Source organism: Canis lupus, chromosome 26 (assembly GCF_011100685.1).
Source record: "Canis lupus familiaris isolate Mischka breed German Shepherd chromosome 26, alternate assembly UU_Cfam_GSD_1.0, whole genome shotgun sequence".
Lineage (NCBI taxonomy): Eukaryota > Metazoa > Chordata > Mammalia > Carnivora > Canidae > Canis > Canis lupus.
The window spans coordinates 30,561,957-30,587,624 of NC_049247.1; the positions used below are offsets into that span (position 1 = coordinate 30,561,957).

A 25,668-nucleotide genomic window follows, 5' to 3' on the forward strand; every position below is an offset into this window, starting at 1 on the left:
AATAGTTTTATTATTTTTAGGTCTTCTATCTGGGTTTATGATCTGAATGATTGGACGAGTCCCTTCCAGTGCAGTGATCATTTTTTTTATAAAGATTTTATTTATTTATTCATAGACACAGAGAGAGAGGCAGAGACACAGTCAGAGGGAGAAGCAGGCTCCATGCCCAGAGGCTGACGTGGGACTCGATCCCGGGTCTCCAGGATCACACCCCAGGCTGCAGGCAGCACCAAACCGCTGCGCCACCAGGGCTGCTCCTGTTTTTTTGTTTTTTGTTTTTAAAGATTTATTTATTTATGATAGACATAGAGAGAGAGAGAGGCAGAGACACAGGAGGAGGGAGAAGCAGGCTCCATGCCCAGAGCCCGACGTGGGACTCGATCCCGGGACTCCAGGATCGCGCCCTGGACCAAAGGCAGGCGCCAAACCGCTGAGCCACCCAGGGATCCCCCTGATCGTGCTTTTCCCCAGTGATTTTTGTTCAACCTTAGAGTGAAGAGCTCCTCCCCACCCCACAATCCTTTTCTACTCACGTACAAATTAACTCACCCAAGTCACTCACGTTGTGATTCCTGAGGTGTTAGGGTCAGGATGTGTACCTAATAGGTACAGTATTGTTGGGGTGCCTGGGTGGCTCAGTCTGTTAAGCATCCCACTATTGATTTTGGTTCAGGTCATGATCTCAAGGTGGTGAGATGGAGCTCTGTGCTGTGCATGGAGTCTCCTTGAGCTTCTCTCTCACCCTCTCCCTCTGCCTCTCTCTCTTTCAAAAAAAATTAGAGTTATTTGTCGAATGTATTCATTGGGCAGCTGCTATGCATTTGCATGGTACTGGAGCCAGAAAGATGAGTAAAAATGTAAGATTTGTCCCTAAGAAGCAAACTGGCTGGAGATTCATTTAGAAGTATTTATCCAGCACCTCAAAGTGTCCAGCACCAAGCAAGTGATAAAGAAATCCCTCTTTACTTTTATTTGCTGAATGGTGGTGATGAGTACCGAGGAGGGCACTAAATCCAGGCCAGGGGTGGGAGTGGAGGGAAGGCAAGCTCTCCTAGAGGAGCTGATCACGGATGGTCTCCGGGCCGGGTGGGAGCCGGCTGTCTGAGGAAGGAGGTGGACCACGCCGACCTTCTGGAGACCGGGCCCGAGGAGCAGACTGCGCACGTGAGCAGTGAGCACCAGGCTGTGTGGCGGACACAGCGCTCCTCCCACCCGGAACGTAGGGCGCAGGAAGCAAGTTCCTGGCTGGGCTGTCTGGGGCCATCCCAGGCAGGAGGCGCACTTCAGCCACTTTACTGCACCTTCAACAATGAGATTTCAGATGCACAGAGTCCGAGCCGCCGCCACCGTGTTCTGTGGGCCACAAGACGCACGTGTCCATTGCGGGAAGTCCACAGTTACCCAGGAGGTTTGGGCCGCTTTTCACCTGAGCATCACAAGAAGTGCGTGCTTCTTGCGTACACAGCGAGAAATGCCATGTCCGCACTCAGGTGGCACGGGCGCCGTGTGGCAGGTCCCATAGGTCCCATCCTCCCTCGAGAGGTGAACGCAGCTAGAGGCAGGTGAAGGGAGAAAGTGAAAGCGATCGTCCAGTTGACTGACCTTCACCTCCCCCACTGCCCATTGGTGCTGGGTGCGGCGGGCCCCAGCTCTCCCGAGTGCCAGCCTCACGCGATTGCTGGAAGGCACCTGCTCCCTTCTCTGGCTTGTGTTCTTCTGACTTAAGGCAGTGGTGACTCACAGGGACACCTGGGTGGCTCAGTCGGGTAACCGTCCGACTCTTGGTTTGGACTCAGGTCGCGATCTCAGGGTCCTGGGACGATCCCCACGGCGGGCTCCCCGCCCACTGGAGGGTCTGCTTCTCTCTCTCCCCGCGCCCCCTGCTTGTGTGCACACCCACTCTCTCTCAAATAAATCAAATCTTAAAAAAAAAAAAAAAAAAAAAAAAGCAGTGGTGACTCATGGATATTAAAGTCACTGCCTGTTCTCATAGCTGGAAGATCAGTTGGGACAAAGTAGGAATTCTTCAGGGAGAGGTTGGGAAATAATTTGATCTATTTTGGTCACTAGATGTTTTGAGAAAACTATGCTAGGAATTCCAGTTTTCAGTCAAAAAAAGCTCGCTAAATTTTCAAAGTGAGAGCTACATGAGTCCGTTCTCGCCTCTATTGATAACGTCAGGGTTATCACTGATGGCTGGGCATCCGGAGGGTCTGCTCTACTCTCGGACATCAGAGGGAAAGACCTAGATTCCTCCTGAATCCAGAACCGCTGTCCCTGGTCACTTACACGGAGCATCAGAGCCTGAGCTCCTGGGCTCAGCGGTGGGGCTGGCTGACGCCTGGGGGTCTGATGGATTTGGTCTTGAAAGGCAGTGGGACGGCATGGGCTCCGGGCAGCAGGTGCCCAACTCACCCAAGGGGCTGGCGAGTCTCAGATGGCGGGAGGCCAAGCAAAGCGTCCAGGACATCACGCAGCTGTGCTTCCTGTGCTGAATGCCACCAGAGGGCCCGGGCCACGTGTCTGGATTTGGCCCTCTGGTGGGAGTTGGGGTGGTGGCCAGCAGTTGCAGGGACAAGCCAGTTAGCAGGTGAGGCTCCAGGGGGGCAGGAAGCTCGTCTGAGCACCCCCCCGCCTCCAGCCAAGCCAGGCCCTGCAGCCTCTACCCCTGGGTGTCACTTACCCTTTCCTTGCACTACAGACAGAACTGCTGTCCCCGAGGCCCCTGTTACCCCAGCTGTGACCCCAGGGCTTCTCTGCGGGCACCTCTGCTCTTGTCCCAGTCCTTTCTCAACTGTGCAGCGAGAGTTCTTTACAAACTAACTGGGGTCACTGTGAAGGTGTGGTCCCCACTGCCCTCACCTGGAAGAGCAGCTCCCCAGCTCAAGCGGGAGCCACCGAGCACTAAGGCTGCCTGCCCTCCCTGACGTCACCTCCCAGACCCTGCCCATTGGAACCAACCCCTCCTTGACCTTCATTATGACTTCTGGACTGGGCTCTACAAGTCCCGGGGCAATGGGAGGCCCGCCTGTTCCCTCCGGGTCCCCAGCACAGTGCAGGGGACACATGAGTGGAGTGTTTGCTTTCTAGGCTGTTGGAGAATGTTTTCGGGTGAAAAAAGGGCACATGAGAAACATGGATGAGGGAAGCCATGGAAAAGCAGAGGGACACCCCATCCTCGTGGGCAGGGTGGACATCCGTCAGGGGAAGCCACGAAGGAGGCACTGTAGGGAAAGGGTGCCACTGACCTCTAACCCCAGACCATCACCTCAGGGGCTCACTTCCCTTTTTTCCACCTAATGAATGTGGGAACAAAAGCCACTCACCTGTTAGCGTTGGACTTCTAGAAATGATGACGTGTTATTTCCATCAAATTTGACAAAAGCAACTACCCTGCCTAGGGACAGGGGGACATGAAACACTCACACCGGCCAAGCAAGATGCCACATAGGCCTGGCAGGTGCACAGTTCAGTTCCCAGCTGCACACACAAGCCTCTGAGCTTCCAGAAGTCACAAGTTCAACTCATTCCAGAGTTGCTTTTCGTACTAAGGCCAATTCTGATACACTGAATAGGAGGCAAAATTCTCGAAGCTTAGACCCTGCTTGGGCCTGTGCTGGCTGAGGCTGACTCTGGGCCTGGTTCCCCGAGCTCCAGGGAGCCTGTGGCTTTCCCACTTCATCGTTTAGGTCTGCCTTGGTCTGTTGCTGCTAGAAATAAACCCACTCACTGTCCTCGCCAGTGGACAGTTGGTGCCTCCTCAGTGGCCAATGTCATCTGCTGCCATCCCCAACCTTTTGGGTGATGTGCACCTTTAAGGGCGACTGTGCTGGAGGCTGAGCCCCAGCACCAGACAAGTCAGGAGCAAAAACAGGTTTATTCAGATCTGTGGTCAGTTACAAAGTTGGTTTGATTTTTGGTCACGCGCCCCAGAATGTGTATTCTCAGTTTACATCAAAACACAAAACTCGACATTTAGTTTGAAAACTTAAAAACAAAGGCTTTGTTTAAAATCACTGTTGAGACATTCTCTCTGGTGCATCACCCGTATGACAGACCAAATTGCTCGAGACCCCACGGGGATGACTTCTGACAGTGAACATGTAATTGAACGTTTAAACGTCATCAAAATGTCAGGGCCTTTGCACTTGAGTTTATTGAAGATACAAAAAATGCCTGTGACCATCTTTGGTTGCAGACCAGATTATGCTGACTCCCACGCCCCCGCCATGTCCCTGCCACGCCCTCTCCATCCACGGGACATGCAGGCCTGTCCTGGACTAGGCAGTGAGGCTGGTGTGCCACCAAGCGATGTGCTTAATGGCTTGGGGGCGAGGAGGGAGGCAGGGGTGAAGCAGCGTCCCACTGAGCAGCTGTGTTCCCAGAGGATCTTTTCTCGGAATGGGATGGCCCAGCCTCAGAACGGCTGGGCACACGTGGAGAATGACCCTCACTTTACCAAACGCGATGGCAGCATCTCGCTTTAAAGTCAGGAATCAGAACCACCCTCCAACGTTCTCAGGAACCTCTAGGGTTTTGGGAGCAGAGGCTGAGCTACTGTCCTACTGTCGCCAGGGAGAGACGTGCACCACCCTGCCAACCTCGGGGACGGCAAAGCCCCACCCAGGGAGCACTGCCTCCCAAGCTTCACAAGGCTCCACCCAGGATGGTCAGAGCACAGAAGGCCCTCAAGAGCCACGTCACCGCAGCCCGAGGGCCAAGGGCAGCAGGGGGAGCAGTGGCTGGGTCCAGGGCAGCCCCCCGAGACTAACAGGCCCTCTGATACCACTCCCTTCCCTGTCCGGCCTGGACCACAGCCTTCCTGTCTTAGCTTCTTACACATGGCTCTGTGGCTGTAGGAAAACACCCCAGAGCTCGAAGGTGGCCTCCTGGGCTCAAGGGAGGGGCTGTGCGGCCCTCTTGCTGGCTTGGCCACGGCTCAGAGCTGGTGCAGCTTGCTCCGCTCGGTCAGCAGCGTCATGGCCACCGCGTAGAGGAGGTAGCCCAGCATGAGGAGCAGGGCGCAGGGCAGGGGCCCGATACAGAACAGGGAGGCCACGAAGAAGGCCAGGAGCAGTGAGAGCAGCGTCCGGTAGCTGCCCAGGAAGCGCAGGCTGAGCCTGGGGCCCCGGGCACGGCTGGCCGCACTCTCCCGCGCCACGGGACTCAGCAAGTGCCTGCCCGTCACCCCAGGCTCCGTGAGGTGGTATCGACAAAAGCTGCCAAGGAAGTCGGCCCGGGAACACAGGGCTGCCATCTGGCCTGCAAACTGGGGCACAGACAGAGATGTGAGGAGTGGGCGCGGGCGGGGCCACATGCTCACCCCGCCGCTCCGACGGCGGCTGGACCGGAAGTGGGATGGCTCTCTAGCCGGCACTTACCCTGCAGTTGATGGCGGACGACAGCCGGAAGAGCATGCGGACCAGGCTGGCGATCTCATAGCTCCGGATGGGCTGCAGCTCCAAGTCACCCTGGTACTCAATGTCAAACTTGCGCAGCCCGTTGATGATCTAGACGCAGCAAAAGAGGCAAGCCGCAGGGGAGACCCAAGCCGAGAGGGCAGGCCCGCAAACACCCGTGCAGATGCATCAGAGGGGGGTTTCTGCTGTGGGAGCTCCTGGGACAATGGGGGACAGGAGGGGCCCCCCAGGACGTGGACCTTACCTGGTACCGGCCCAGGGGCGTGAGGATGAGCCCGTCCTCTCCCACAATGCAATCTGGAAGCTGCTTCTTCCCGTTCTCATCTTGTGTTGTCCCCAAGGCGAGCGTGAGCTGGGCGAGCTGGGCCTCACTGAGCTGTTAGGGAGGAAGCACCGTGGCTTTCCACTACCTGCTTTCACTTCCAGGTGAAGGGAGGAGACGGGGCCACACCCTGGGCCTCTAACAGCATGAGGGGGCCCAACATGACATCGCAGGAACAGGCTCCACCTCCCACACTCCGGGTGGGGAGGGAACACCAGGGAGGGGACAGCCCCACTGCTCGTACTCGGAACATCTGGCACAGGTACTCCAGGGCCTTCTCTAGGTACTCGTCTGTCTTGCGGACACTGTCCTGCCCCATCTCATCCAGGTCGTTGGCTGGGTAGGAGCCATTCGTGTCTGTGGAGCAGAAGCCCAGCCACGACAGGAAGGGGTGGCCGGGCGTGCTCTCCCCACACTGGTCAGAGATGGACTTGGCGGTCTGCTTGGCCTGCGTGATGAGCTGAGCCAGGCGCAGGACCTGTGGGGTACATGGGCAGGTCGGCTGGCTCAGGGGGGCCGCTTCATGCCACCCAGCCAGCAAGACACGGGCAGGCGGGCCTGGGGAAGCCCAACAGGCCAGGAGGGGGCGGACATTTTAAATTTTTTTTTTTTTTAATTTTTATTTATTTGTGATAGTCACAGAGAGAGAGAGAGAATGAGGCAGAGACACAGGCAGAGGGAGAAGCAGGCTCCATGCACCGGGAGCCCGACGTGGGATTCGATCCCGGGTCTCCAGGATCGCGCCCTGGGCCAAAGGCAGGCGCCAAACCGCTGCGCCACCCAGGGATCCCTATTTTTTAAGACCAAAACATGCATATTCTGAACGTGAAAGCTTTCCAACAAACGCTGCCTTTATCAGAAAAACCTTAGACCTCAATGAAAAAAGGCAGGAGTAGAGCAGTGTCCAGGCAACACCCACCTTCCCTCTGCCTGAAAGGCACATGCCCACCCCGGCTCTACTGTTCCTACAGCTTCGAGATGGCCATGTGGCCCTGGGGGAGCCCCAACTCACCAGCGTCCGGACCTCGGGCCCAAACATCGGGGTGTACTTGCAGTCCTGGCCCTCCAGGCTGTACACGTGGCTCTTCACCCGGAAGGAGGTGTCGGTGACGGCCGGTGGCCACGAGGACAGAAAGCTGCCAGTGAAGGTGGGAGCCGTGAAGAGTCGGTGCTGGCGGTGCGGGATGACAAGCTCTGGCTCCAGGAACAGCTGCTCCCCTGGAAAGCAGGACACGAATCTGCCTTCAGCTTCCAGGGCATGAACTACCTAGTCGCTGCTGGCAGGCTTCCTGGGTTCCTGCGGAGGCTTCCGAGGGGCAGGGGCCCAGCTCCTGATGCCCCCAGAGTCCCTGCCAGTCTCAATGGGTAGGCCAGAGAAGCTAACACCGGACAAAGTCATCTCAGACATGACACGAACTGAGACCACTTTCCAATGCCACCAGGGTGCTCTGTCTCCCTCCAGCACGCCCCCGACGGGGAAGGCACAGTGCAGCCAGGCCCCGACCTCTACTCCATCACTGTCCACCAGGAGTCCCCATGCCACCTTCACCAGGCCACCAGTAGCCTATGAGGTACACGCAGGGTCTGTGGGTCCCTCTCTAAGTGCTGCTTCCCACTGACTATGGGCTTACCTTTCTGGATCATTTCAGCCAGGTTAGGCTGGGCAAAGACTTTGGCCACTCGGAACACCATGAGTGCGTTCTTGGGGCTGACCAGGTCGGTGCGGAGCGCGCGGCTCAGGAAGCCCACAAAGAGCTTGGTGTACATCAGCAGGTTCTCCTGCACAAAAGGTGCCCTGGGGGCCGGGGCCGTGCATCAGGGGCCACACCTCCCACCACGTCCCCGCTCTTCCCTGTGTTTGACTCTACCCAGCCATGACATCGTGGTGGCTGAGGGCCCAAGGAGGTGGGGGAAAACTAGGCCTCCTGTGGACCACACAATCCTCCACAGGATGAGCCCTTCCCCAGAAGACAGGGCCTCCGTGGCAGAGGCTGGCCCAGCAGCAGAGGCTACTAGGCAGAGAGCACTAGTGAAGGAGAGTGGAGGGTGTCAAGGGGCAGCTTGCGGGGGAGAGTGTGAACGTACATCTAAGTGGACAAGAAGGGCAAGGGGACAGTGCAGAGTCACCAGCTGTTTCCATGGGAGGTCAATCCCAGGCAACGCAGCACAGTCGAGGGGCAGCTCGTGCCCACCCCGAAGGAGGCCCCCCAGGGAGGACAGCGTGCCAGGGCTCACCATCTCTCTGACACACACCGGGCCTGGCAGTCGCTGCTCGGGGCCGGCTTCTCAGGTGCATACCTCCAGGGCTGCAGGTAGCTCAGCCACATCTCCAGAACCTGGTGAGACATGCATGTCCAGAAGGCCTGGTGGCTGGTACTCTGGTGGGCTGTGGGGCTGGGGCTTTGGGCCAAATCCTAGGGCGGCCTGGAGCCCAGCTTCCAGGAGGCAGCTCAGGTGAGCAGGGGTAAGCCTAACTGGGGGAACACAGAATGCTTCCATGGCTGAGCGAGGCAGGTGCAGCTTGGTGAGGCTGGGAACCCACCCAGTGTGAACACCTGGGTTCCAAGTCAGGGCGGACAGAGCTTTTCCGTACCTGAGGGTTGGCTTTGGAAACTCAAACGAGCAGAACATGACCCTCAAGGCCTCCCCACCAGGCCTTTGCACTAACAGCTGAATCTCGCCTGTGTCTGCCCCATGGGACCTCCCTTACCAGGCACACAGAGGGCAAAGGCAAAGAAGGCGGGGCTGACACTCACAGCTCTGAATGACGCATCCAGGGGCCAGTGGCCAAAACAGTGCTGCAGGAAGAGGTAGAGCTTCTGCTGGACAAACCTCGGGACGGCAGCCCTGCAGGGGAGGGGGGGAGAGGATATCCTCTTTGGTGAGCCCAGTGGCTCCTATTTGCAAGGGCCAGCTCTGCCAGGGTGAGCAGTGGGCACCCCCTGGGAAGTAAGGCTTGTTTTGGGCCCCATTTCTCAGAAGAAGAAACCAAAGTTCAGAGAGGTTAGGTAAGGTCCCAATAACACACAGCACACTTGTGGATGATCTACTGAGGCTCCTGTGACCACTTCTGCTTGGCTTGCCACACACAAGTCACCTGCTCTGCTGGCCCCAGTTGGCCTAGGAATCAGGCCACCATCCCAGCCCTTCTGATAGAGGGAGAGGAGGGGCAGAGGAAGAGGAGCCAGTTTGGCTCTTTCTGCCAGGCCTGGAAGGAAAGGCCGTGGCAACCAGGTGGCCCTACCCACCTGTGGGGCCAGAGTGGAGGTGGGGAGATAAACCCAGGAGGGGTCAAGATGATTTCCCACCTGCCCACCCTGCAGAGACCTCACATGCCATCTCACAACAGAGGGACAGGTCACTATGGCCTGTGCACAGCCCTGTACCTACCGTTTGAACTCCTCCAGAGGGCTGGTGGCATGGGAATGGGCAGAGGGAGAGACCTGCTCGGGCTTCAGGCTGTTGGAAAAGGCGTGCAGATGCTTTAGCAGCAGGCGCACCACTAGCACATGCTCCTCGGTGGGTGTGAACGACTCCTAATGTTGGGGGGGGGGGGAATGGCGTGAGGGCCCAGGCAAGTCTGGGGTGAAGCCCCCAGGTAGGGCCATGTCCCACCCACACCATTTCTCCTCGTAGGATGCCCGGGCCACCCCCAGGGCCCTCCCCATGCCTTGCACCAGCAGATCTGCCTTGCTCGCTGGCTCCGAGACCTGCTAAGAGCACTGAAGCCTGCACAGGGCAACCCTGGGACAGCTTCCTAAAAGAGACCTGTGGGCTTCCCGGGCCATTGCCACCCAAGTCCTCAGGGGTCCCCAGCTGCTGGTCAGCCAGAGGAGCAGCAGCAGGAGGCACGCCAGGCCAGTATCCCACCCTTGATCTGGATTCCGAGTTTCCTGCCTGCCTCCCGGGTGTGTGGAGACAGCTCTCTGGGGCCCATGGCTTTCCCTTTCAGGTACAAACACTCCCCCCGGTCCTCCTGCTGCGACCCCCCCTTTTCCATCGGCTTCCCATTCTGGACACAACCAGCTGGGGGCTCGACCAAGGGTGGCCTTTCTCCTTTGCTAACAGACCCGTGGTCAGCACAACCCCTAAGACAAGAGCACTCTCAATCTTGTGGGCTGAAACTCCAATTCATAAAGTTCACGTAGGATCTTTAAGACCCAGACTAGAGAGGACAGCTTGTCTACTGGCTGTTGCGTGATGGAGAATAGGGCCGGGGCTCCTGAGTGGCAGGGAATGGCACTGGCAGGCCCCACTGCCCGTCAGCTCCCAGCCCTGGGGTGCCCATACACCCTCCTCTCCCCACACTCACCCCCAAGGCCTCTGAGGCCTCCACAGACTTGATGGAGGAGCTTTCGGAAGCCTAGTCGAAATCCTGAGCAACGCTGAGGCTGGCACAGGCCATGCCTCCTGGCACAGCCTCCAGGGACCCAGCCCCAGCCTCGCCACCGCCCACGAACTGTCCTCTCGGCTCTCCCCACCATGGAATCTGCCTCCGCGGGCCCAGGCAACACATCCCACGGCTCCGTACACACGGACAGGGAGCTATGGGGCCTTATGAGGAGATGTGCTGCTGCTTTTCAGTACACTTAAGTTTTTGTGTGACGAATTTGCATCGTTTGAAGGAAAAGATATTTTCATAGTAATGAAATTTCAGAAAGCACTGATGCCAGGCTGTAACTGCCCCTCGGGAGCCTCCCTCTTTCTCATTCCTGGTCCCTCACCGACCCTACCACTGTCTCCCTGACAGAGGACAGGGCATCCGTGCTGAACTGGAACTGTGCCCCATCCTGTGCACAGGCCCTTTCCATCACACTGGAAGCCCCTTGGGTTATCTTCCTGCGGGTGGGGGTGGGGGTAGGAAGAAGCCAGACCTTCCCTCTGACACCCACCCCCTCAAGCCAAATCCCCATAGGAGCCTGGCCACCGCTGTACATGGCCTCCTCCAGCTGCGTGCCCTGGAGGGACACGTTCCCAATGCCCTCCAGCATTTCTCCCAGGGCCCTGACCTTCTCATCTAAGCAACCCCTCCTGCTGAGGACGTTTCTCCAGGGATCCTGCTCTTAGCCAAGTGAGACCTTCCCCAACACAGACTGGAGGGGTACCCATCTCTGTGCTCAGGCCAGCCCTGCCAGCCTTCCTGAACCATTCTCTTCCTTCCTCCCCTCCTCTCAGCAGTTGCTGCTTCTGGGTGGGACCCCTGTGTGCGCTCACCACCCCATCCCACCAAAGTGGACTTCTCATCCTCTGCTCAAATATCAGATTAAGTGTTGTTGTGGGCTCCCACTGAGGGGGAACTGGACGATCCCCGACCTCGAGCACGAATCTAGACGCAGGCTTTCTGCCCAGACCTTGCTGGCATTCATCTCATGAATCTATGACCCACCAGACTCCATCAGCCCTAATAGCCTGCAGGTCTGAACTCCCTCTACCAACCTCAAAACCATCCACACCGGTCATGTCAACCTAAAGCAGACCAGTCTTTATGAGGCTCTCATCCACTCCTGCCTGCCTCTGGAGGAGTGCACAAGTCCACACCAGGCCAGGGCCCAGCATGCTCAGGAATCGACAGCATCCCTAGGCCAAGCCCTTGTCCTCTCCGCCCCTTGGCCTCACACAGGCTTGGGGTCGGCAGAACCACGCCACCACGAGCCCTGGGCCTCCCTGTGCTCGGTCAGTTCCTGAGCACCAGGCCTGCACTGCCAGGCGAGTGAGGCCACTGCAAAGGCCTTGCTGTTCCCACTCCCTCAAACCGGGGCCAAGAGCAGAAGCCACCAACTCCCAAGAGCTTGCAAACTCCAGGTGGCTTAGGGTTTGGCCAGGAAGATCTGGTGGCCCTACACCCCACAGCTGGGCCAGTCTGCCAAGCTGAAGACCAAGCCACGCTGAAGACTGACGCTTGCCACCATCCGACACACACACACTGGCCTTGCTCTGTTTGGAACTGGTCTGAGTCACCCCAGCCGGCCCCCCGCCGGCCCCTCGCTTTACCACTGCACTGCCATGCGCTCCATGGCTCACACCACAGGGCAGGGGTGAAACGGAACAATACGGAACAATACGAGAGCGGCCAGTACTTGGTAGGCGTGGAGGGCCTGGAGGCTGGGTTGGGCAGGGCTGTGGAGGGCGCTGGAGACACTGAGTCGGTAGTGCAGAACCTCCAGCTGAGAGACAACAAAACAGAGAAGCCGAGAAGAGGCAGGGAGGGCAGAGGGCGGGGGACAGGAGGGGAGAGACCGGGGAGGGGACAGCAGGGAGAGAGAGACAAAAGTGAGCCCAGAAATAAGGAGAGAAAACAAAAAACAAAAAAACAAAAGCACATCAGTGACAATCCACACAATCAGAGCCCCGCAGCCTCAGGCCAGTGGGACACCACCCTCTCAGCCGCCCTGACAGGCCCGCCTGCTGGGCAGACCAGAGCCAGGCCCCAGGACTGCTCTTCCACCTGCCGGGCAGAGAGACAGACAGACACTCAAGGTCACCTGGACAGCCTCCTCCGTGTCACTGGGGCCTGAAGGGCTCTCTAGCACCCCGAGGTAGGCCCGACTCGCTCTCCTGCCAGAGGGTCCTGCCCTCCCCTGACCCTGAACACTCCGTGTGCAGCATGTGCATGCTGCAGCCCGCCAGGATCGCAGGGGCCTTGCTGGGACACACCGCTAGCCACCGAGGCCCTGAAGGCCCCAAGGCTCAGAAAAGAAACTTTTGAGGAACCAGTTTAATGGAGAACTCTCTGCTCACAGAAGAAAACACGCAATTTATTGGACATCCCCTGGTTGTTCCAAACAGAAATTTACCAAATTGATATATGATGTGATCAGTTCTTAGGTATCAAAGTCCAGTCAGCGGCCCCTCCTGAATGGTTCTCTCTGTGGGGGCTGATTCCCAGGGTGGCGCAGAGGCTTAGCAAGGCTCAACCCCCCAGGCCTGATGCCCTCCACACTCTGCATTCTGTAAGTCGTTAAAGGTGGCACAAACACTCATGGGTTTGAATTCTGGGAGACCCACCTCACCAGGACTCCCCAACTCCAGATACACAGAGCCCTTCACCAGTCCCAAAAGGCCCCAAGATATTGGCCATGGCCACATACATCCAGAGGCAGCTGGAACCCTGAGGCTGAGAGAGCCTGGGACATGGGGGATGACGGCTGAGTTGGCACAACTGTCCAACCCCCTCCACCCTCTGCACCCCCTGCAGTGACAAAGCCTGCTAAAGTAATCCCCTTCAGCCAAGCACAGCCCAGATCCGGCCCTGGCACACATCCTGCCCTGTGAGGGCCATGCCTCCCACTGAGTACCATGCTTCACACAGGAGAGGTCAGAATGCGTGTGCCAGACTTGAGGAGACAGGCACAGCCAGAGACACGCAGAGCAAGGACAGGAAGGAACACAGCAAGTTGTCCGCCCTTCAAGGTCTTCCTCTGAGCCAGACCCGGGGCTCAGCTACAGCTCAGTGGGAATCAGGGAACATGTGGTTCCCCTCCTGGGTGCCTGCCCAGCCTACAGGAAAGCAGGGCAGGCCCCACAGTGGCCGGAGTGTGCAGTCTTTAGCGACCACCTGCCTCTCCAGAAGCCCTGCTCAGTAAGCTAGGGTGGAGCAGAGGCCCAGGCTCTGCAGAGCAAGCATCCACCCAGGGGATGCATTAAAGCACCGTGGGACCTCTCAGAGCTGCACTTCCTGCATCTCTAATATCAGGAAAAGAGTGACCCCATAGCTAGGATTCCACATGGCAGCACAGGCCTGGGTAAATGTAAGGAGCCTCGGATGAAGGAGACCTCCATGGTTGTCTTTCTCCACTTCCCACACACCAGGTTTTCTGAGGTTTCATTTTCAGCCTCAACAGGAGGCCAAAAAACAAAAACTCCAAAACCCTCTCTGGGTGTTTGGTGGGGTTTCCTGGTTGTCCCCTGACCATCACCAATCATTCTGAGCAGCTTTGATCTGCCTTGTGGTCTGGCCAAGAGGAAGCAAACGTGGGGAAGAAGGGGACACTCCCCCTAGCCCCCACTCTGGCAGGTACAGCCCACCCACTCCTCACAGGTGACAGGCAGATCTACTAAAAATTACAGTGAATGTGCTCCCACTGTCTCAGAAGACAGAATGAACAAAGTAGCCTCTGCCTCTGCAAGACCAGCCACATGCACAGGGGCTGAGCGAGCCCCCCAGCACCACAGGGGAAAGCCTGGCCCCCTGACCCCCGTGCATCAGCCAGGAACATGCAGCAAGTCCACTCTGGAAGCAGGAATGGCAGTGCAGGTGATCAGTGACTTGAGAGGCCCAAGATGGAGTCCTGGCTTTCCCTCTGTTCCATGTGGTGCCAAGGACAGAGATCTGGGGTACTCTGTACTTTAAGAGAACAGCAGTTGGGGGTTATTCCCCAAACCGGTAATCAGCAGAGTACGGAAGGTGAGCTGGCTGCTGAGACTCTGCAACAGGAAAACAACTGCTACTTGCTGGAATCACAGAGGGAAAGTCACAGGCCACCCTTACGAATTTCAACCCACAGAGTCTTAATTTAAGAACTCTCTCAAGAACTTGGTCTGGCATCGACAAAAGCAAAGTCTAAGAAGCACACAGAAGCGCACAGAAGCCACGGATCGCACAGTTGGTTACAAGCTGATGCTGCCCTCAGCAGGGCCTGGGTTCATGTGTTTCAGGCTGTTTCATGGAGTGTGAATCTAGGCGCCCACCCTGCCTCTCATTAAGCTAACAGAGCTGTTCTACCCTGACGAGTCCAGTGGGCTGCCAGCCCAAGCGACAGCAACCCAGGGAAGGTTTCAGGGACACAGCTGCAAATGAGCATGCTGCCCTGTGAGGGAAGGTTAGGAGAGGAGGAAATAGGCCAGGCCACATGCAGGAAGGCACCAGATCCCACCCACCGCACAAAGGGCTGCCTGCTGCGGCTCTGGAGGAGGTGGAGGGCAGCGTGGACGCCCAGGTGAGCAAAGTCTGCCAGGGGCCACCTCGGCAGGAGAGCAGGAGGCACTGTGACAGTAGAGGGGACAGCCCCAGCTGTGACTCCCAGAGGCATCTGCAACTCTCCTGCCCCCAGAGCACGAGCACCACAACCTCATCCATTCCAGCTGCCGGGAAGCAGGCTCTTGAAGTAGCATGGGGAGGACCCCAGAGAGGACAGGCCTCCGGCTCTCATGGTGAAAGCCCACCACAGAACAAAACCCACCTGCTGTCCAGCACTGGAATAAGGGGTGATGGGGAGTTTCTGCTTCCCACCATCCAGCCCTTGAAAACTAGCTGAGATCAAGGACAAGAAGTAGCAGGCAGACCAGGCACACCAGGGCCAGAGCAGATGGAACAAAAAAGTGCGGCAACGTACCTTAGCGTGAGGTGACTGCATTTTTTGGTACATCTCCAAGGAATAATGATGAAGCCACATTTCAACAAAAACCTGCAAGAGAGCACTGGATGGTCAAATAATTTTCATCTAGGGTGTTGTGAACAACAAACCCCCCCCCCAACCTCTGGGGCAGGGGATTAATATCCAAATGACGGTGGTCACAGGAAATCCCTCCAGCAATGGGGGTGGGGCAAGCTTTCCCATGGATCCACTGGACACTGAGCAGCACTGGGTCATGAGAAAGTCAGAACTCAATGGACAGGGAATCCTAGGATGAAAAGCACTGCCAACGACATACGTTAGACAGGTGGCCACGTTTCTTCCAGTCTTGGATTTCTACATGGCACAGCAGGAAAATACCAACAATTTTGAAGCCCTCTCAGGCTGAGGACAGTGTTTAGGCCTCTGTCCCCTGGGGGCAGAAGGCAGCCGGGCAGTTTACTTTCAAACAGAAGATGAGAAGGGCCTCCTCACTCTCACCTGGAGTAGAGTTTCAGACCTCCAGATCTCATGGGAGGCGGGGTCTGCGTTCACAGATGTCTGATGAGAGACGTGTCGCTTCAGGAGGCTGGTGTGGTGGAGGCCATAGGAAGCAAAGGGGATGGCTGGCGTCCTGAAGGACACACAGAAACAAACAGGCCTTTGTTAGGGGCTCCTGATGGCACAACCAGAGGCAATCCGAATGTGAACAGTGGGTGGCAAGAGTAGCCATTACACCTGCTGAATCACAGGACGGACCCCGTATCCATATGGATATACAAAACCAATGAACAGGAAAAGTCTTCCCTACCGCAGCGTGTGCACTGATCAATGTAAGGGAGGAAAGCAGAAAAGCACCCTTAGGCAACCATCCTATTAATAACTGATTTAGCCAATGATCATCAAGGGACACTAATACCAATAATTACATAGTCTTAGCCTTTCTTCCCAACAAACCCCTCCTGCTAATTAATTTAGGCACAAAGTACCCATTTAATCTCACAGTAGGAAAAGCTGGCCAACACCCCCTCACTCCCCCACCCAGTGATCAAGACAATATCACCAGCATACAGACTCCATAGCCGCTGGGCCTAATTGCTAAGAAACACCAGAGACACTCAAGATAAGGGCATTTTGCAAACCTCCGGGTTGCAAGCTTCCAAGGTGTCAAGGTCAGGAAAGACAAGGAAGACTGAGGGACTGTTCCATAGAGGGACCAGAGACAACCACACACAGAGAGCAAGCCTGCAATGGATCCCAGCAGGGGAGCAGACATGGGTGGGGTAGCTAGTGCAGCTCGAGGGGGGTCTAAGGATGAGATAGTGGTCTGGCTGCAGTAGTAATTTCCTGATTTGGATAAAAGTGCAGTGGCTGGGGGATCCCTGGGTGGCTCAGCAGTTTGGCGCCTGCCTTTGGCCCAGGGCGCGATCCTGGAGTCCCGGGATCGTGCGTCCCAAGTCAGGCTCCCGGCATGGGGCCTGCTTCTCCCTCCTCCTGTGTCTCTGCCTCTCTCTCTCTCTCATAAATAAATAAATAAATCTTAAAAAAAAAAAAAAAGTGCAGTGGCTGTGCAGGAGAATGCATTTGCTTTTAGGAAATACACTCCAAAACATTAAGAAATAACAGGCATTGTATCATAATCCACTCAACTGAAATAGCCTAGAAAAAATACATACAGAAAAATAGAAAGTAAAATGATTTAGGGACACCTAGGTGGCTCAGCAGTTTAGCGCCTGCCTTGGCCCAGGGTGTGATCCTGGAGTCCCTGGATGGAGTCCCACGTCGGGCTCCCTGCGGGGAGCCTGCTTCTACCTCTGCCTGTGTCTCTGCCTCTCTCTCTCTGTGTCTCTCATGAATAAATAAATAAGATCTTTAAAAAGATAAACAAAACAAAATGATTTAAAAATGGAGACGAAGCCCCCATGGAAGTTGTTTGTTATTCACGGCAAGTTTTCTTTATACTTTAGGTTCTACGTAAAAATAAGCCAACAAAACTGGGCCCAGAAAACAGCTTGGCAGCTGAAACGTGTCTCTGAGACGGCATGAACCTGACCAGTCCGGCTCCTTCTTGGCTGTAGCATTACCAATGCCAGGGCACCCTCTCCCCACTACCATGCCCCCACCTCTCCCGCTAGTCCCCTCTCCTTGGGGTGTCTGTACACACACATTGAGTCCTGGGTCATGGCACAGCACATGCCAGCAGCTGTGGGGCAGACTATGCCTGCCTCCCAGGGACAAAGGTGCATGAGCTGAGGACGGTGAGGAGCACAGGTGGCAGCTCCCGGGGTAGGAGCGTCTCCTGCAGGGAGACGGCCAATTGACCACTGGCTGAAGGCCTCCCAAGACCTCAGTTCACCCTTGGGTTGAGGCTGGCTGCACACTCCCCCTTCCTGCATGGTCCAGCCACAGCCCAGCCTACTTGGACTGGCACAAAAGGATATTTACCCCAGGGCCTCTGGCTCAGGCCAAGACCTGGTCCTGCAGCCTACACAGATCCCTCCGGTTTTTTTTTTTTTTTTTTTTTTTTTTTTTAATATTTTATTTATTCAAGAGAGAGAGACAGGCAGAGAGTGAAGAAGGCCCCATGCAGGGAGCCCGACGTGGGACTTGATCCTGGGTCTCCAGGATCAGGCCCTGGGCTGAAGGTGGCACTAAACCGCTGAGCCACCCAGGCTGCTCCATCCCTCTGATTCTTATTCTTCCACATGTCAGCCATGCAGTGGCTTGCCTACAGGCCCTTTCTCTCCAGCACCACCAGCCCAGTGGCATCAGTCAGCTCTGGAAACACAGCTTCAAGCCACTACTTCAGTGTGGGGCTTGGATATCACACGTAGGGAGGGCTGCCATGGGCAGAACACAGCCCACTCTCAAACCAAAGCTAGGCCTTGTCCATGTGGCTGCAGGACCTGCTCACTGAAAACCCAGACACAGACATTCTCCTTACCCCCTGCTCTCCGGTCTGTGCCAGGGTAGCTGGGGTTGGGGGATCTCAGGCATAAGAAAAGTTGGAGCAACCTGAACAAAAGTGGTACTACTGTCCCGCGAGCAATGCCCGCTGACCAGGCTACTCCCTCATGGAATGGCTACCCCAAGCCAAGCCAGGGCAACCAGAGAGCCTTACCTGGGAGCTGGTGAGGGACTGGGCCCCCCGGGACTGGAGGAGAGTGGGGGGAGCACACTGCCTTCTGTGGGTAGGAACCAGGACAGGTACCTGTCCACGAGGATGAAATAGGCACAGTCTGAAGTTCGGATGTGGAGGGCCCCAGGGAGTGGCTGGAAAAGCAAATCTGTATTGGTGTGTGACTCTGGGTGCCGCCCCTGGCTGCTGACCCCAGCAAGTGCAGGGCTCAGATCAATGCACACGAGCCCTGGGACATGGGCCATATGCCAGAGGTTGGACCAGAGGCACCCCAGGGCAGTACTAGGAGACAAGTTCCCACCACAGGGCGCCTGACTAGACCCCAGAGTCCTTTTCAGCATGCAAACTTCCTGGGCACCTCTTCCCTGCCCCATGCCCAGCAAGCACTTCCTGCAGGAAGCTAAATCAATTACCACCCGGAGTGCCCGGATCACCCCATGTTGCCTGTCAAGTCTGCGCAAGCTCGTCATCCCCACTAAGTGAGGATGGCCTGAAGAATAAAGGCTGGAGGAGGAAGCAGAGGAGGAGCTGGAGAAATGAGGTGGGAAGGGAAAAGAAGTGGAAGATAAAGGGAAGTCCTAGGTTGTAGCCCCAACCATCGTGGGGTGGGGGTGGGGGGCTTTGATCAAAAGCTGCTCAGGGTCATCCCTTTTGTACCTTTTGGGTGATGAGGCTCAAAGCAAAGAAGAACATGTAGTACTCGAACGGGTCTGATGGCAGCATCAGGAGGCAAACAGGTCTGGTTACTGGGCCACCCCAAGCACTGTGTCCCACCCTCTCAAGGCCCCCCACCCCTGCAGACACTGACAAAGGATACTGAGGGCCAAGTTTAGGCCAAGGCCCCCTGTTGCGGGGAACTGGACCTTGTTGTGGTACAGAGGGCTGTCGGGGAGTACGCGCTCCTGGATGGATGCCTTCACAGGGCCCTGTGGAGACAGGGCACTGGGCTTGTGGGCTGGCTCCAGCAGGGCACTCCCATGCAGTGTGGAGGCCACCAGCACAGGGACCCTGCCTGGGGGAGCAGTGCTGTCTTCTGGGTAGCACTGGAGCAACAGGGCCTCCACTCAGAATGGCTCGCGTTATCCTCAGGAAGACCCTCAATCAGCAAAGGCAGAAGCTCTGGGAGTTTCTGAGCCTCATCAAGCACTTCACATTCCCCATCTTCTTTGCTTTTCATACCCACCCAACACGTCACCCGTCAATTTGCCCCTGAAGGACTGGAAACTCAGAAAAATAGAGCAACTGGTTACACAGCTCTGCCTGCCACTCAGCCAGGCACAAACCAGGCTGTGTGGTGCTTTCTCCATGGGCAGAGTTTGGAATAATGCCTCCTGGGCCCTGAGCAGACTGCAGTGCTCTCCTGCCCCCCGAGCCCTGCCCAGCCCCCATCACCATAGCCGCTATGCCGGACACTCTGCCCCGAGCACGACTCTCACTCCACTGCTTACTTACAGGCAGGTAGGAGACAGGAAAGTCAAACTTATAGTCTTCAGCCTGAAGCTTATAAACCAACTTCATCATTGGGCCACTGAACATGAAATTAAACCGATAAAAACAGGACAATGAACTATAAACCATTTTGCTGTTTCTTAACTTTGAAAAATACAGCACTTTAAGAATGGGATCACCATGAGGAAACATCTAGCCCCTCTCAGGTGAAAAACCTACCTACCCAGGGTCTAGAAATTCCATTGCAATGCTGTACTCCATAGGATTCACACGTCCCTGTAGGCAGCGGAGGTTCCAGCCGACAAGGACACCGTCTAGGCTGCCGAAAATGCTCTCCACCAGCCATGGGAAGATGGTGTGCAGTTCCTGAGACAGTGTACAGGGGAAGCTTTGGGCAGGCTTGCTGAGGACCAGTACCTACTGCCAGGCTGCATAGGCCTCCTGCCCAGTCCTGCCTATAGTACAAGTTCTCCATCTCCTTCACTCAGTGTATACACATGAACTGGAAATTTCCAGGATAAGAATATTTGTCCAGGTTGGCTTCCTGGATTTATACCTACTTGATAATTCTGGGTGTGAATATAAATAAAATATATATTTTCAGTATGAAAACCAGGATTTCTCAATCTTTTGGGCTGGACACGTCTTTCGTTTTTCAAAGAATATATGAGATATGCCCCAAAGAGATGCTAGCAGAACAGTACCTTTGCTGGAAAATCCTCGATGACTTTAACCAAGTCTTGGCACCGCTGTGCAAAGGGCTTATTTATAGAGTCAGCTTTCAGGCTAGCCTACAAGAAAGAACAAACCGAAAAAATCATGAGCATATTCACTTGGCAGCTTCTGCGGTTATTCTGGCTCAAACCAAAACAAACTCAAGTGATAGGTAGGAGTCAGACACTGCATGGGCCTGGTTCCCCAACATCTGATGTGTCAGGTCATGCATGTGTCAGTGGCCTAAAGAATGCAACTAGGAGAGGCAGGGGTCCTTTGCTCTCTAAACAATCAACAATCAGGATTCTTCCCTGCACCCTCTGTCAGGCACCCCCAGTTACAGCAGGGCACTGCAAATTTTCATGACAGAAGTGACTTCCACCCAATCCAGAAGGAGGGGGTCAGCTCCACGGTCAGCCTCACAGCAAAGGACTTATTGTATACGGCATCCCTCACAGACCAGAGTACTCACTGAGTATGTACACATGAACTGGAAATTTTCCTGTGATGACACCACTGTGATCATCAGTGAGGATGCTCAACAAAAGAAGGGTGACAGCAGAAACCCTCTTAACCAAGCTGTCCTTTATTCCGTTGGTAACAAGCCAATGAATTCATTACCTTAAGAAATAAGGCAGCCTAGAAATAACAAATGGCTTTAACCAAATGTCAACACTAATCATGAAGGTGATGGGCAGGCCAAGGAACATTCAGGACAAGAATGAAGGAAATCTACCCAAGGTCAGAGGTGTGGATTAACATCTGGAGAAAATGCCAGAATTTGAACCAAGAGGGCTTTGCGCAATGATATCTAAGCCCTTAGCCACCTCTAAATGAGGGCAGTGTCTCAAATCAGAAGTAAATATCTGGGCTGTTGCAGCCACACACTGTGGGAAGGCTCCCCCATGCCTGGCCTCTCTATCCACTCGATGCCAGGAGCACCTCATGTGTTGGCTCGAGAGGGTGCACCAAAGTAGGATGTCCTTCTGAATAAATGTTTACAGAAAGTATCTTCTGGGAACTAAAACTAGGAATCCTCACCATGGCTATCTGCCTCACACCTAACTTCCCAGTGTCATGTTTCATACTGAGAGTGTAGTCCTGGTACCCCCAGGGCAGCAGTGTCCTGCCTTCACGGAGGACAGTTAAGATTAGAATATCCCATTGAGGGATCCCTGGGTGGCGCAGCGGTTTGGCGCCTGCCTTTGGCCCAGGGCGTGATCCTGGAGACCCGGGATCGAATCCCACGTCGGGCTCCCGGTGCATGGAGCCTGCTTCTCCCTCTGCCTGTGTCTCTGCCTCTCTCTCTCTCTCTCACTGTGTGCCTATCATAAATAAAAAATAAAAAAAAAAAAAAAAAAAAAAAAGAATATCCCATTGAGTATGCCAAGACTTACAAGACATGAAAATTCTGATATATATCCTTTCACATGCTCCTCCCCATGCCCAGGAAGTAGTGAAAATGGCATTTGAACCAACTTATCTTGTAGGTGAGAAACTCATCTTATAAATGAGAAAACAGGGCTCAGAGGTTGAGTAAACCCAATGTCCTGCACTGGTATGGGGCAGAGTCAAGTCTAAGGATTCTAACCCCCAGGCCAACTTTCTTCACATCCCCTCAAAAAACCACCAGCAGAAGGTTCAAGCCAGAGGAAAGCACTCACAAGTCCCTGAGCTGCAGAACTATCATCACGCTGACACTCCCACAGGCAGCCAGTACTCACCAGCAGGAAGCTGGGCTGCTGCAGGTGAGGGAACGCCATAGCAGCCTCCTGGCAGCTGGTGAAAACGCCCGTCTTAGGAAACCACTGTGAAAAAACAAAGGCGACATCTCAACATCTGCCATACAACAGAATACTATATTGCCTCACAATGTCCAGGGGAGTATATGTGTAACTCAACACACACTGCACTGCCCAGTTTCACGTTTTATAGAAATGCCAGTCAGATGGCAGTCCATGGCGGCCACCTTCAGAGCTAAGTGTGCGGTGGCAAATCCTTGGTAACGCTTGTACGGCACTTGTTAGGTGCCACACCTGTTCTAAAGACCCTCCATATATTTCCTCATTTAATCCTCAGGGGTAGGCAAAATTGTAAAGACAGCCTTTCCAGATTCCTATCCTTGGGTATTCAATCAAACACTCATCTAGGTATTATGAAGGAATTCTGCAGATGCGACTGAAGTCTCAAGGGGGTGGACCATAGATACAGAGCAGTTCCAGCTGCCAGCCAGAAAGGAAATGGGGACCTTAGTTCCAGAACCCGAAGGAAGGAGATTCTGCCGGTAACTTGAATACGCTTAGAAAAAAATTCTTTCTGAGAGCTTCTGGGTAAGAGCGAAGCCAACCAACACTTTGATTTTAGTCTTGTGATATCTTAGGCAGAGAACCCAGCAGAGCCTGCCCAGACTTCTGGACTATTTAACTGTGAGATAAGAGTGGATACAGTTTTAAGCTGCTAAGTTTGTTGAGGAAGAACTGAAAATATATCCTCCAGGTGCATGAGTGGCTCAGTGGTTGAGCATTTGCCTTTGGCTCAGGTCATGATCCCAGGGTCATGGGATCAGGTCCCGTGTTAGGCTCCCAGCAAGGAGCCTGCTTCTCCCTTTGCCTGTGTCTCTCATGAATGAATAAATAAAATCTTTAAAAAAAAAAAAAAAAGAAAGAAAGAAAGAGGGGCACCTGACTGGCTCAATTGATTAAGCGTCTGCCTTCAGCTCAGGTCATGATCTCAGGGTCCTGGGATCAAGCCCCACATGAGATTCCCTGCTCAGTGGGGAGCCTGCTTCTCCCTCTCTCTCTGACCCTCTTCCCTACTGTGCTTGCTCTCTGTCTCAAATAAATAAATAAAATCTTTAAAAAAATAAAAAATAAATTTAAAGAAGGAAGGAAGAAAGGAAGGGAGGAAGGAAGGAAGGGAAAGAAAGAAAGAGAAAGAGAGAGAGAGAGGGAGAGAAAGAAAGAAAGAAAGAAAGAAAGAAAGAAAGAAAGAAAGAAAGAAAGAAAGAAAGAAAGAAAGAGAAAGAGAGAAAAGAAAGAAAGAAAGCAAGAAAGCAAGCTCGATCCCTGGGTGGCTCAGCGGAAAGAAAGAAAGAAAGAAAAAGAAAGAAAGAAAGAAAGAAAGATCGATCGATCGATCGATCCCTGGGTGGCTCAGAGGTTTGGCGCCTGCCTTCAGCCCAGGGTGTGATCCTGGGGTCCCAGGATCCAGTCCCACACTGAGTCCCACATCCCCTGCATGGAGCCTGCTTCTCCCTCTGCCTGTGTCTCTACCTCACTCTCTCTGTGTCTCTCTTGAATAAATAAAATCTTTAAAAAAATAGAGAGAGAGAGAAAGAAAAAAATATATCCTCACAACAATCCTGCAACGTCAATACAGATAAAGAAGTAGAGGCAGAGAGGAGGTAAATCACTTGCCCTCACTCAGCTGGTAAATGGCAGGACCGGGCAGCCCGGGTGACTCAGCGGTTTAGAGCCACCTTCAGCCCAGGGCGTGATCCCGGAGACCCGGGATGGAGTCCCACGTCGGGCTCCCTGCATGGGGCCTGCTTCACCCTCTGCCTGTGTCTCTGCCTCTTTCTCTCTCTGTCTCTCATGAATGAATAAATAAATAAAATCTTAAAATAAATAAATAAATGGCAGGGCCAAGATTCTAATGCACAGACCTCCTAAGACAACTCCTACAGAGACAGGTGGGTAAGTCTCCTGAATGTCACCTGTGCTCTGTGAGGATGAATGGAGGGGATGAGCAAGCTCAGTCGTGGGAGGTTGTTTTCTTTTTTTTCTTTCGTGGGAGGTTTTGAAGAAGCCATCAGAAAATTAGGAGCAACTCTCTAGATTCCTATCTCTCTGCCCACCTAGGTCAGAAACTGAAAATAATCCAGATGTGGACTGAACAGAAAGGGAGCCTGAGACTGCTCTGCCCACAGCATGAGTAAGGGCGCTGAGGCGGCAAATGGAAGTGTATGTGGATGAGGAAAGACCAAGTGCAAGGAGGCTGTGAGGCAGTGGAGGAGTTGACAGGAGATGTGCATCTCTGCCTCTTGGCAATAAAAACACCTCCTGGGTTTTTCCAATTCTTAATAGTACTGGCTATCAAATCCAGTTTTAAAGACCTAAGAGGCCTCAGTACTGAACCAGGAGAACACTGCGATTAAAATGACCAAAGCAAAATGATCAGAACAGCATAAGATCCTGGCCTGTTTCCAAGGGCAGAGCTTTGGCCATGCTGAGGTGCGAGGGCCTCCTTGCTCAGAGGCAGCCTGCACTGGCAGCCGCCGAAGGCCTGAGGCCCAGAAGAATCTTTCGGAGGGCGGGCAGCGTCTCCTGCGCCCTGTCCTCTAACCCAGCCGCAGCCAGGCTCCTCCATCACACACCCTTCTCCACTGTGTATCAAGGGTTCCTTTCATCCGCCACTTCACAGCCACTTTCGTCAGTGGCTGCTCCGGATCTTGTTTGGGGTCTCAGAGCCGCAACGCCAATCACACTATGGCCAAGGCCTCCCTCTGGCTGCGCTCTGAGCAGCAGAAGCAGAGCATGCTCCCATTAGCAGCTCACAACTGCCCTGAGAAGGGAGCATCGGGATCTTCATATTACAAATGAAGAAACTGAGGCTCGGAAAGGCCGGCCCACACAGGGAGGAGTCGGGTGAGAATTCACCCCCACGGCGCAATTAACCCGAATCTCTCCTCCCACCAACTCGTTCAACGGACGTTAGCCGAGCACCCACCAGGACCGGGTGTGCGGGGCGCGCGGGAAGGGGGCATGAGCGCGCAGCCGAGCCCCTGGCTCCCCCGCCTGCCGGCCCGGCTCGGGGCACGGACCCCGACGCCCGGCCCGAGGCCTGCGGCTCGAACCGGAAGTGAGATGCTTCGGCGGAGGTCCTGGGGGCGGCCGGCCCGCAAGCGGCTCCCCCCACTCACCTGGGGGACCCATAAAGTCGCTCGCCGAAGGGACGGAGACCTCCATTCGGCTACCCGGCGCCGAAATGTCGTCATCAAGCTGCGCTTGGCGTCACGCCTCCCCCGGCCCAGCGGGAAACGCACCGCGGGCTCCGCGCGCAGCTATCTTAAGAAGGCGCGTGCGCACAGCGGAGGCCGGGTTCATAGGGTTACACCTCCGAGTGCGCGTGCGCGTGCGCGTGCGCAGCGGGGGCAGCCGTCGCTCTTAAAACCCAGCGTTCCCGGGCGGTAGGAGCTGGAAGGAGCGCGCGTGCGCGGAAAGAGAAGCTGTCAAGACGGTCCTGGAGGCGCGCCCCCTATCGGGGAAACGACGCGGGATAATTACACCCCGC

General features: G+C 55.0%; 1 protein-coding gene across 8 annotated transcripts; it reads right to left on the bottom strand.

The window, feature by feature from the left end:
* Nucleotides 1-3,858: 3,858 nt before the first annotated feature.
* SMPD4 (sphingomyelin phosphodiesterase 4) lies at nt 3,859-25,468 on the bottom strand. 8 transcript variants are annotated; one of them, XM_038575945.1, is made up of 20 exons: nt 25,298-25,468; nt 22,101-22,184; nt 20,367-20,453; nt 19,886-20,028; nt 19,666-19,741; nt 19,031-19,139; nt 18,871-18,923; nt 18,196-18,347; nt 15,576-15,708; nt 15,075-15,146; nt 11,820-11,906; nt 9,133-9,278; nt 8,499-8,589; nt 7,996-8,078; nt 7,374-7,537; nt 6,755-6,960; nt 5,987-6,220; nt 5,665-5,796; nt 5,382-5,510; nt 3,859-5,269 (listed from the first exon to the last, which is right to left on the bottom strand). In XM_038575945.1, exons 1-20 carry the CDS (start codon nt 25,370-25,372, stop codon nt 4,940-4,942), a joined length of 2,586 nt encoding a protein of 861 aa, XP_038431873.1. In that variant the 5' UTR covers nt 25,373-25,468; the 3' UTR covers nt 3,859-4,939. The 8 variants fall into 8 exon arrangements, with proteins under 8 accessions (XP_038431873.1, XP_038431872.1, XP_038431877.1 ...); XM_038575944.1 differs by having other exon boundaries at nt 7,978-8,078; XM_038575949.1 differs by lacking the exon at nt 25,298-25,468 and adding an exon at nt 25,105-25,153 and having other exon boundaries at nt 7,978-8,078.
* Nucleotides 25,469-25,668: the final 200 nt, after the last annotated feature.

Bases quoted from the DNA above. Each gene is read 5' to 3' on its own strand.
- SMPD4 (XM_038575944.1), bottom strand. From the start codon at position 25,372: ATGACGACATTTCGGCGCCGGGTAGCCGAATGGAGGTCTCCGTCCCTT. The intron at 19,742-19,885 runs GTAGGTAGGTTT...TTTCATGTTCAG, and splicing joins ATGGAATTTCTAGACCCTGG to TGGCCCAATGATGAAGTTGG. The intron at 19,140-19,665 runs GTAAGTAAGCAG...CTGTCTCCACAG, and splicing joins TTCCTGTCTCCTACCTGCCT to GGCCCTGTGAAGGCATCCAT.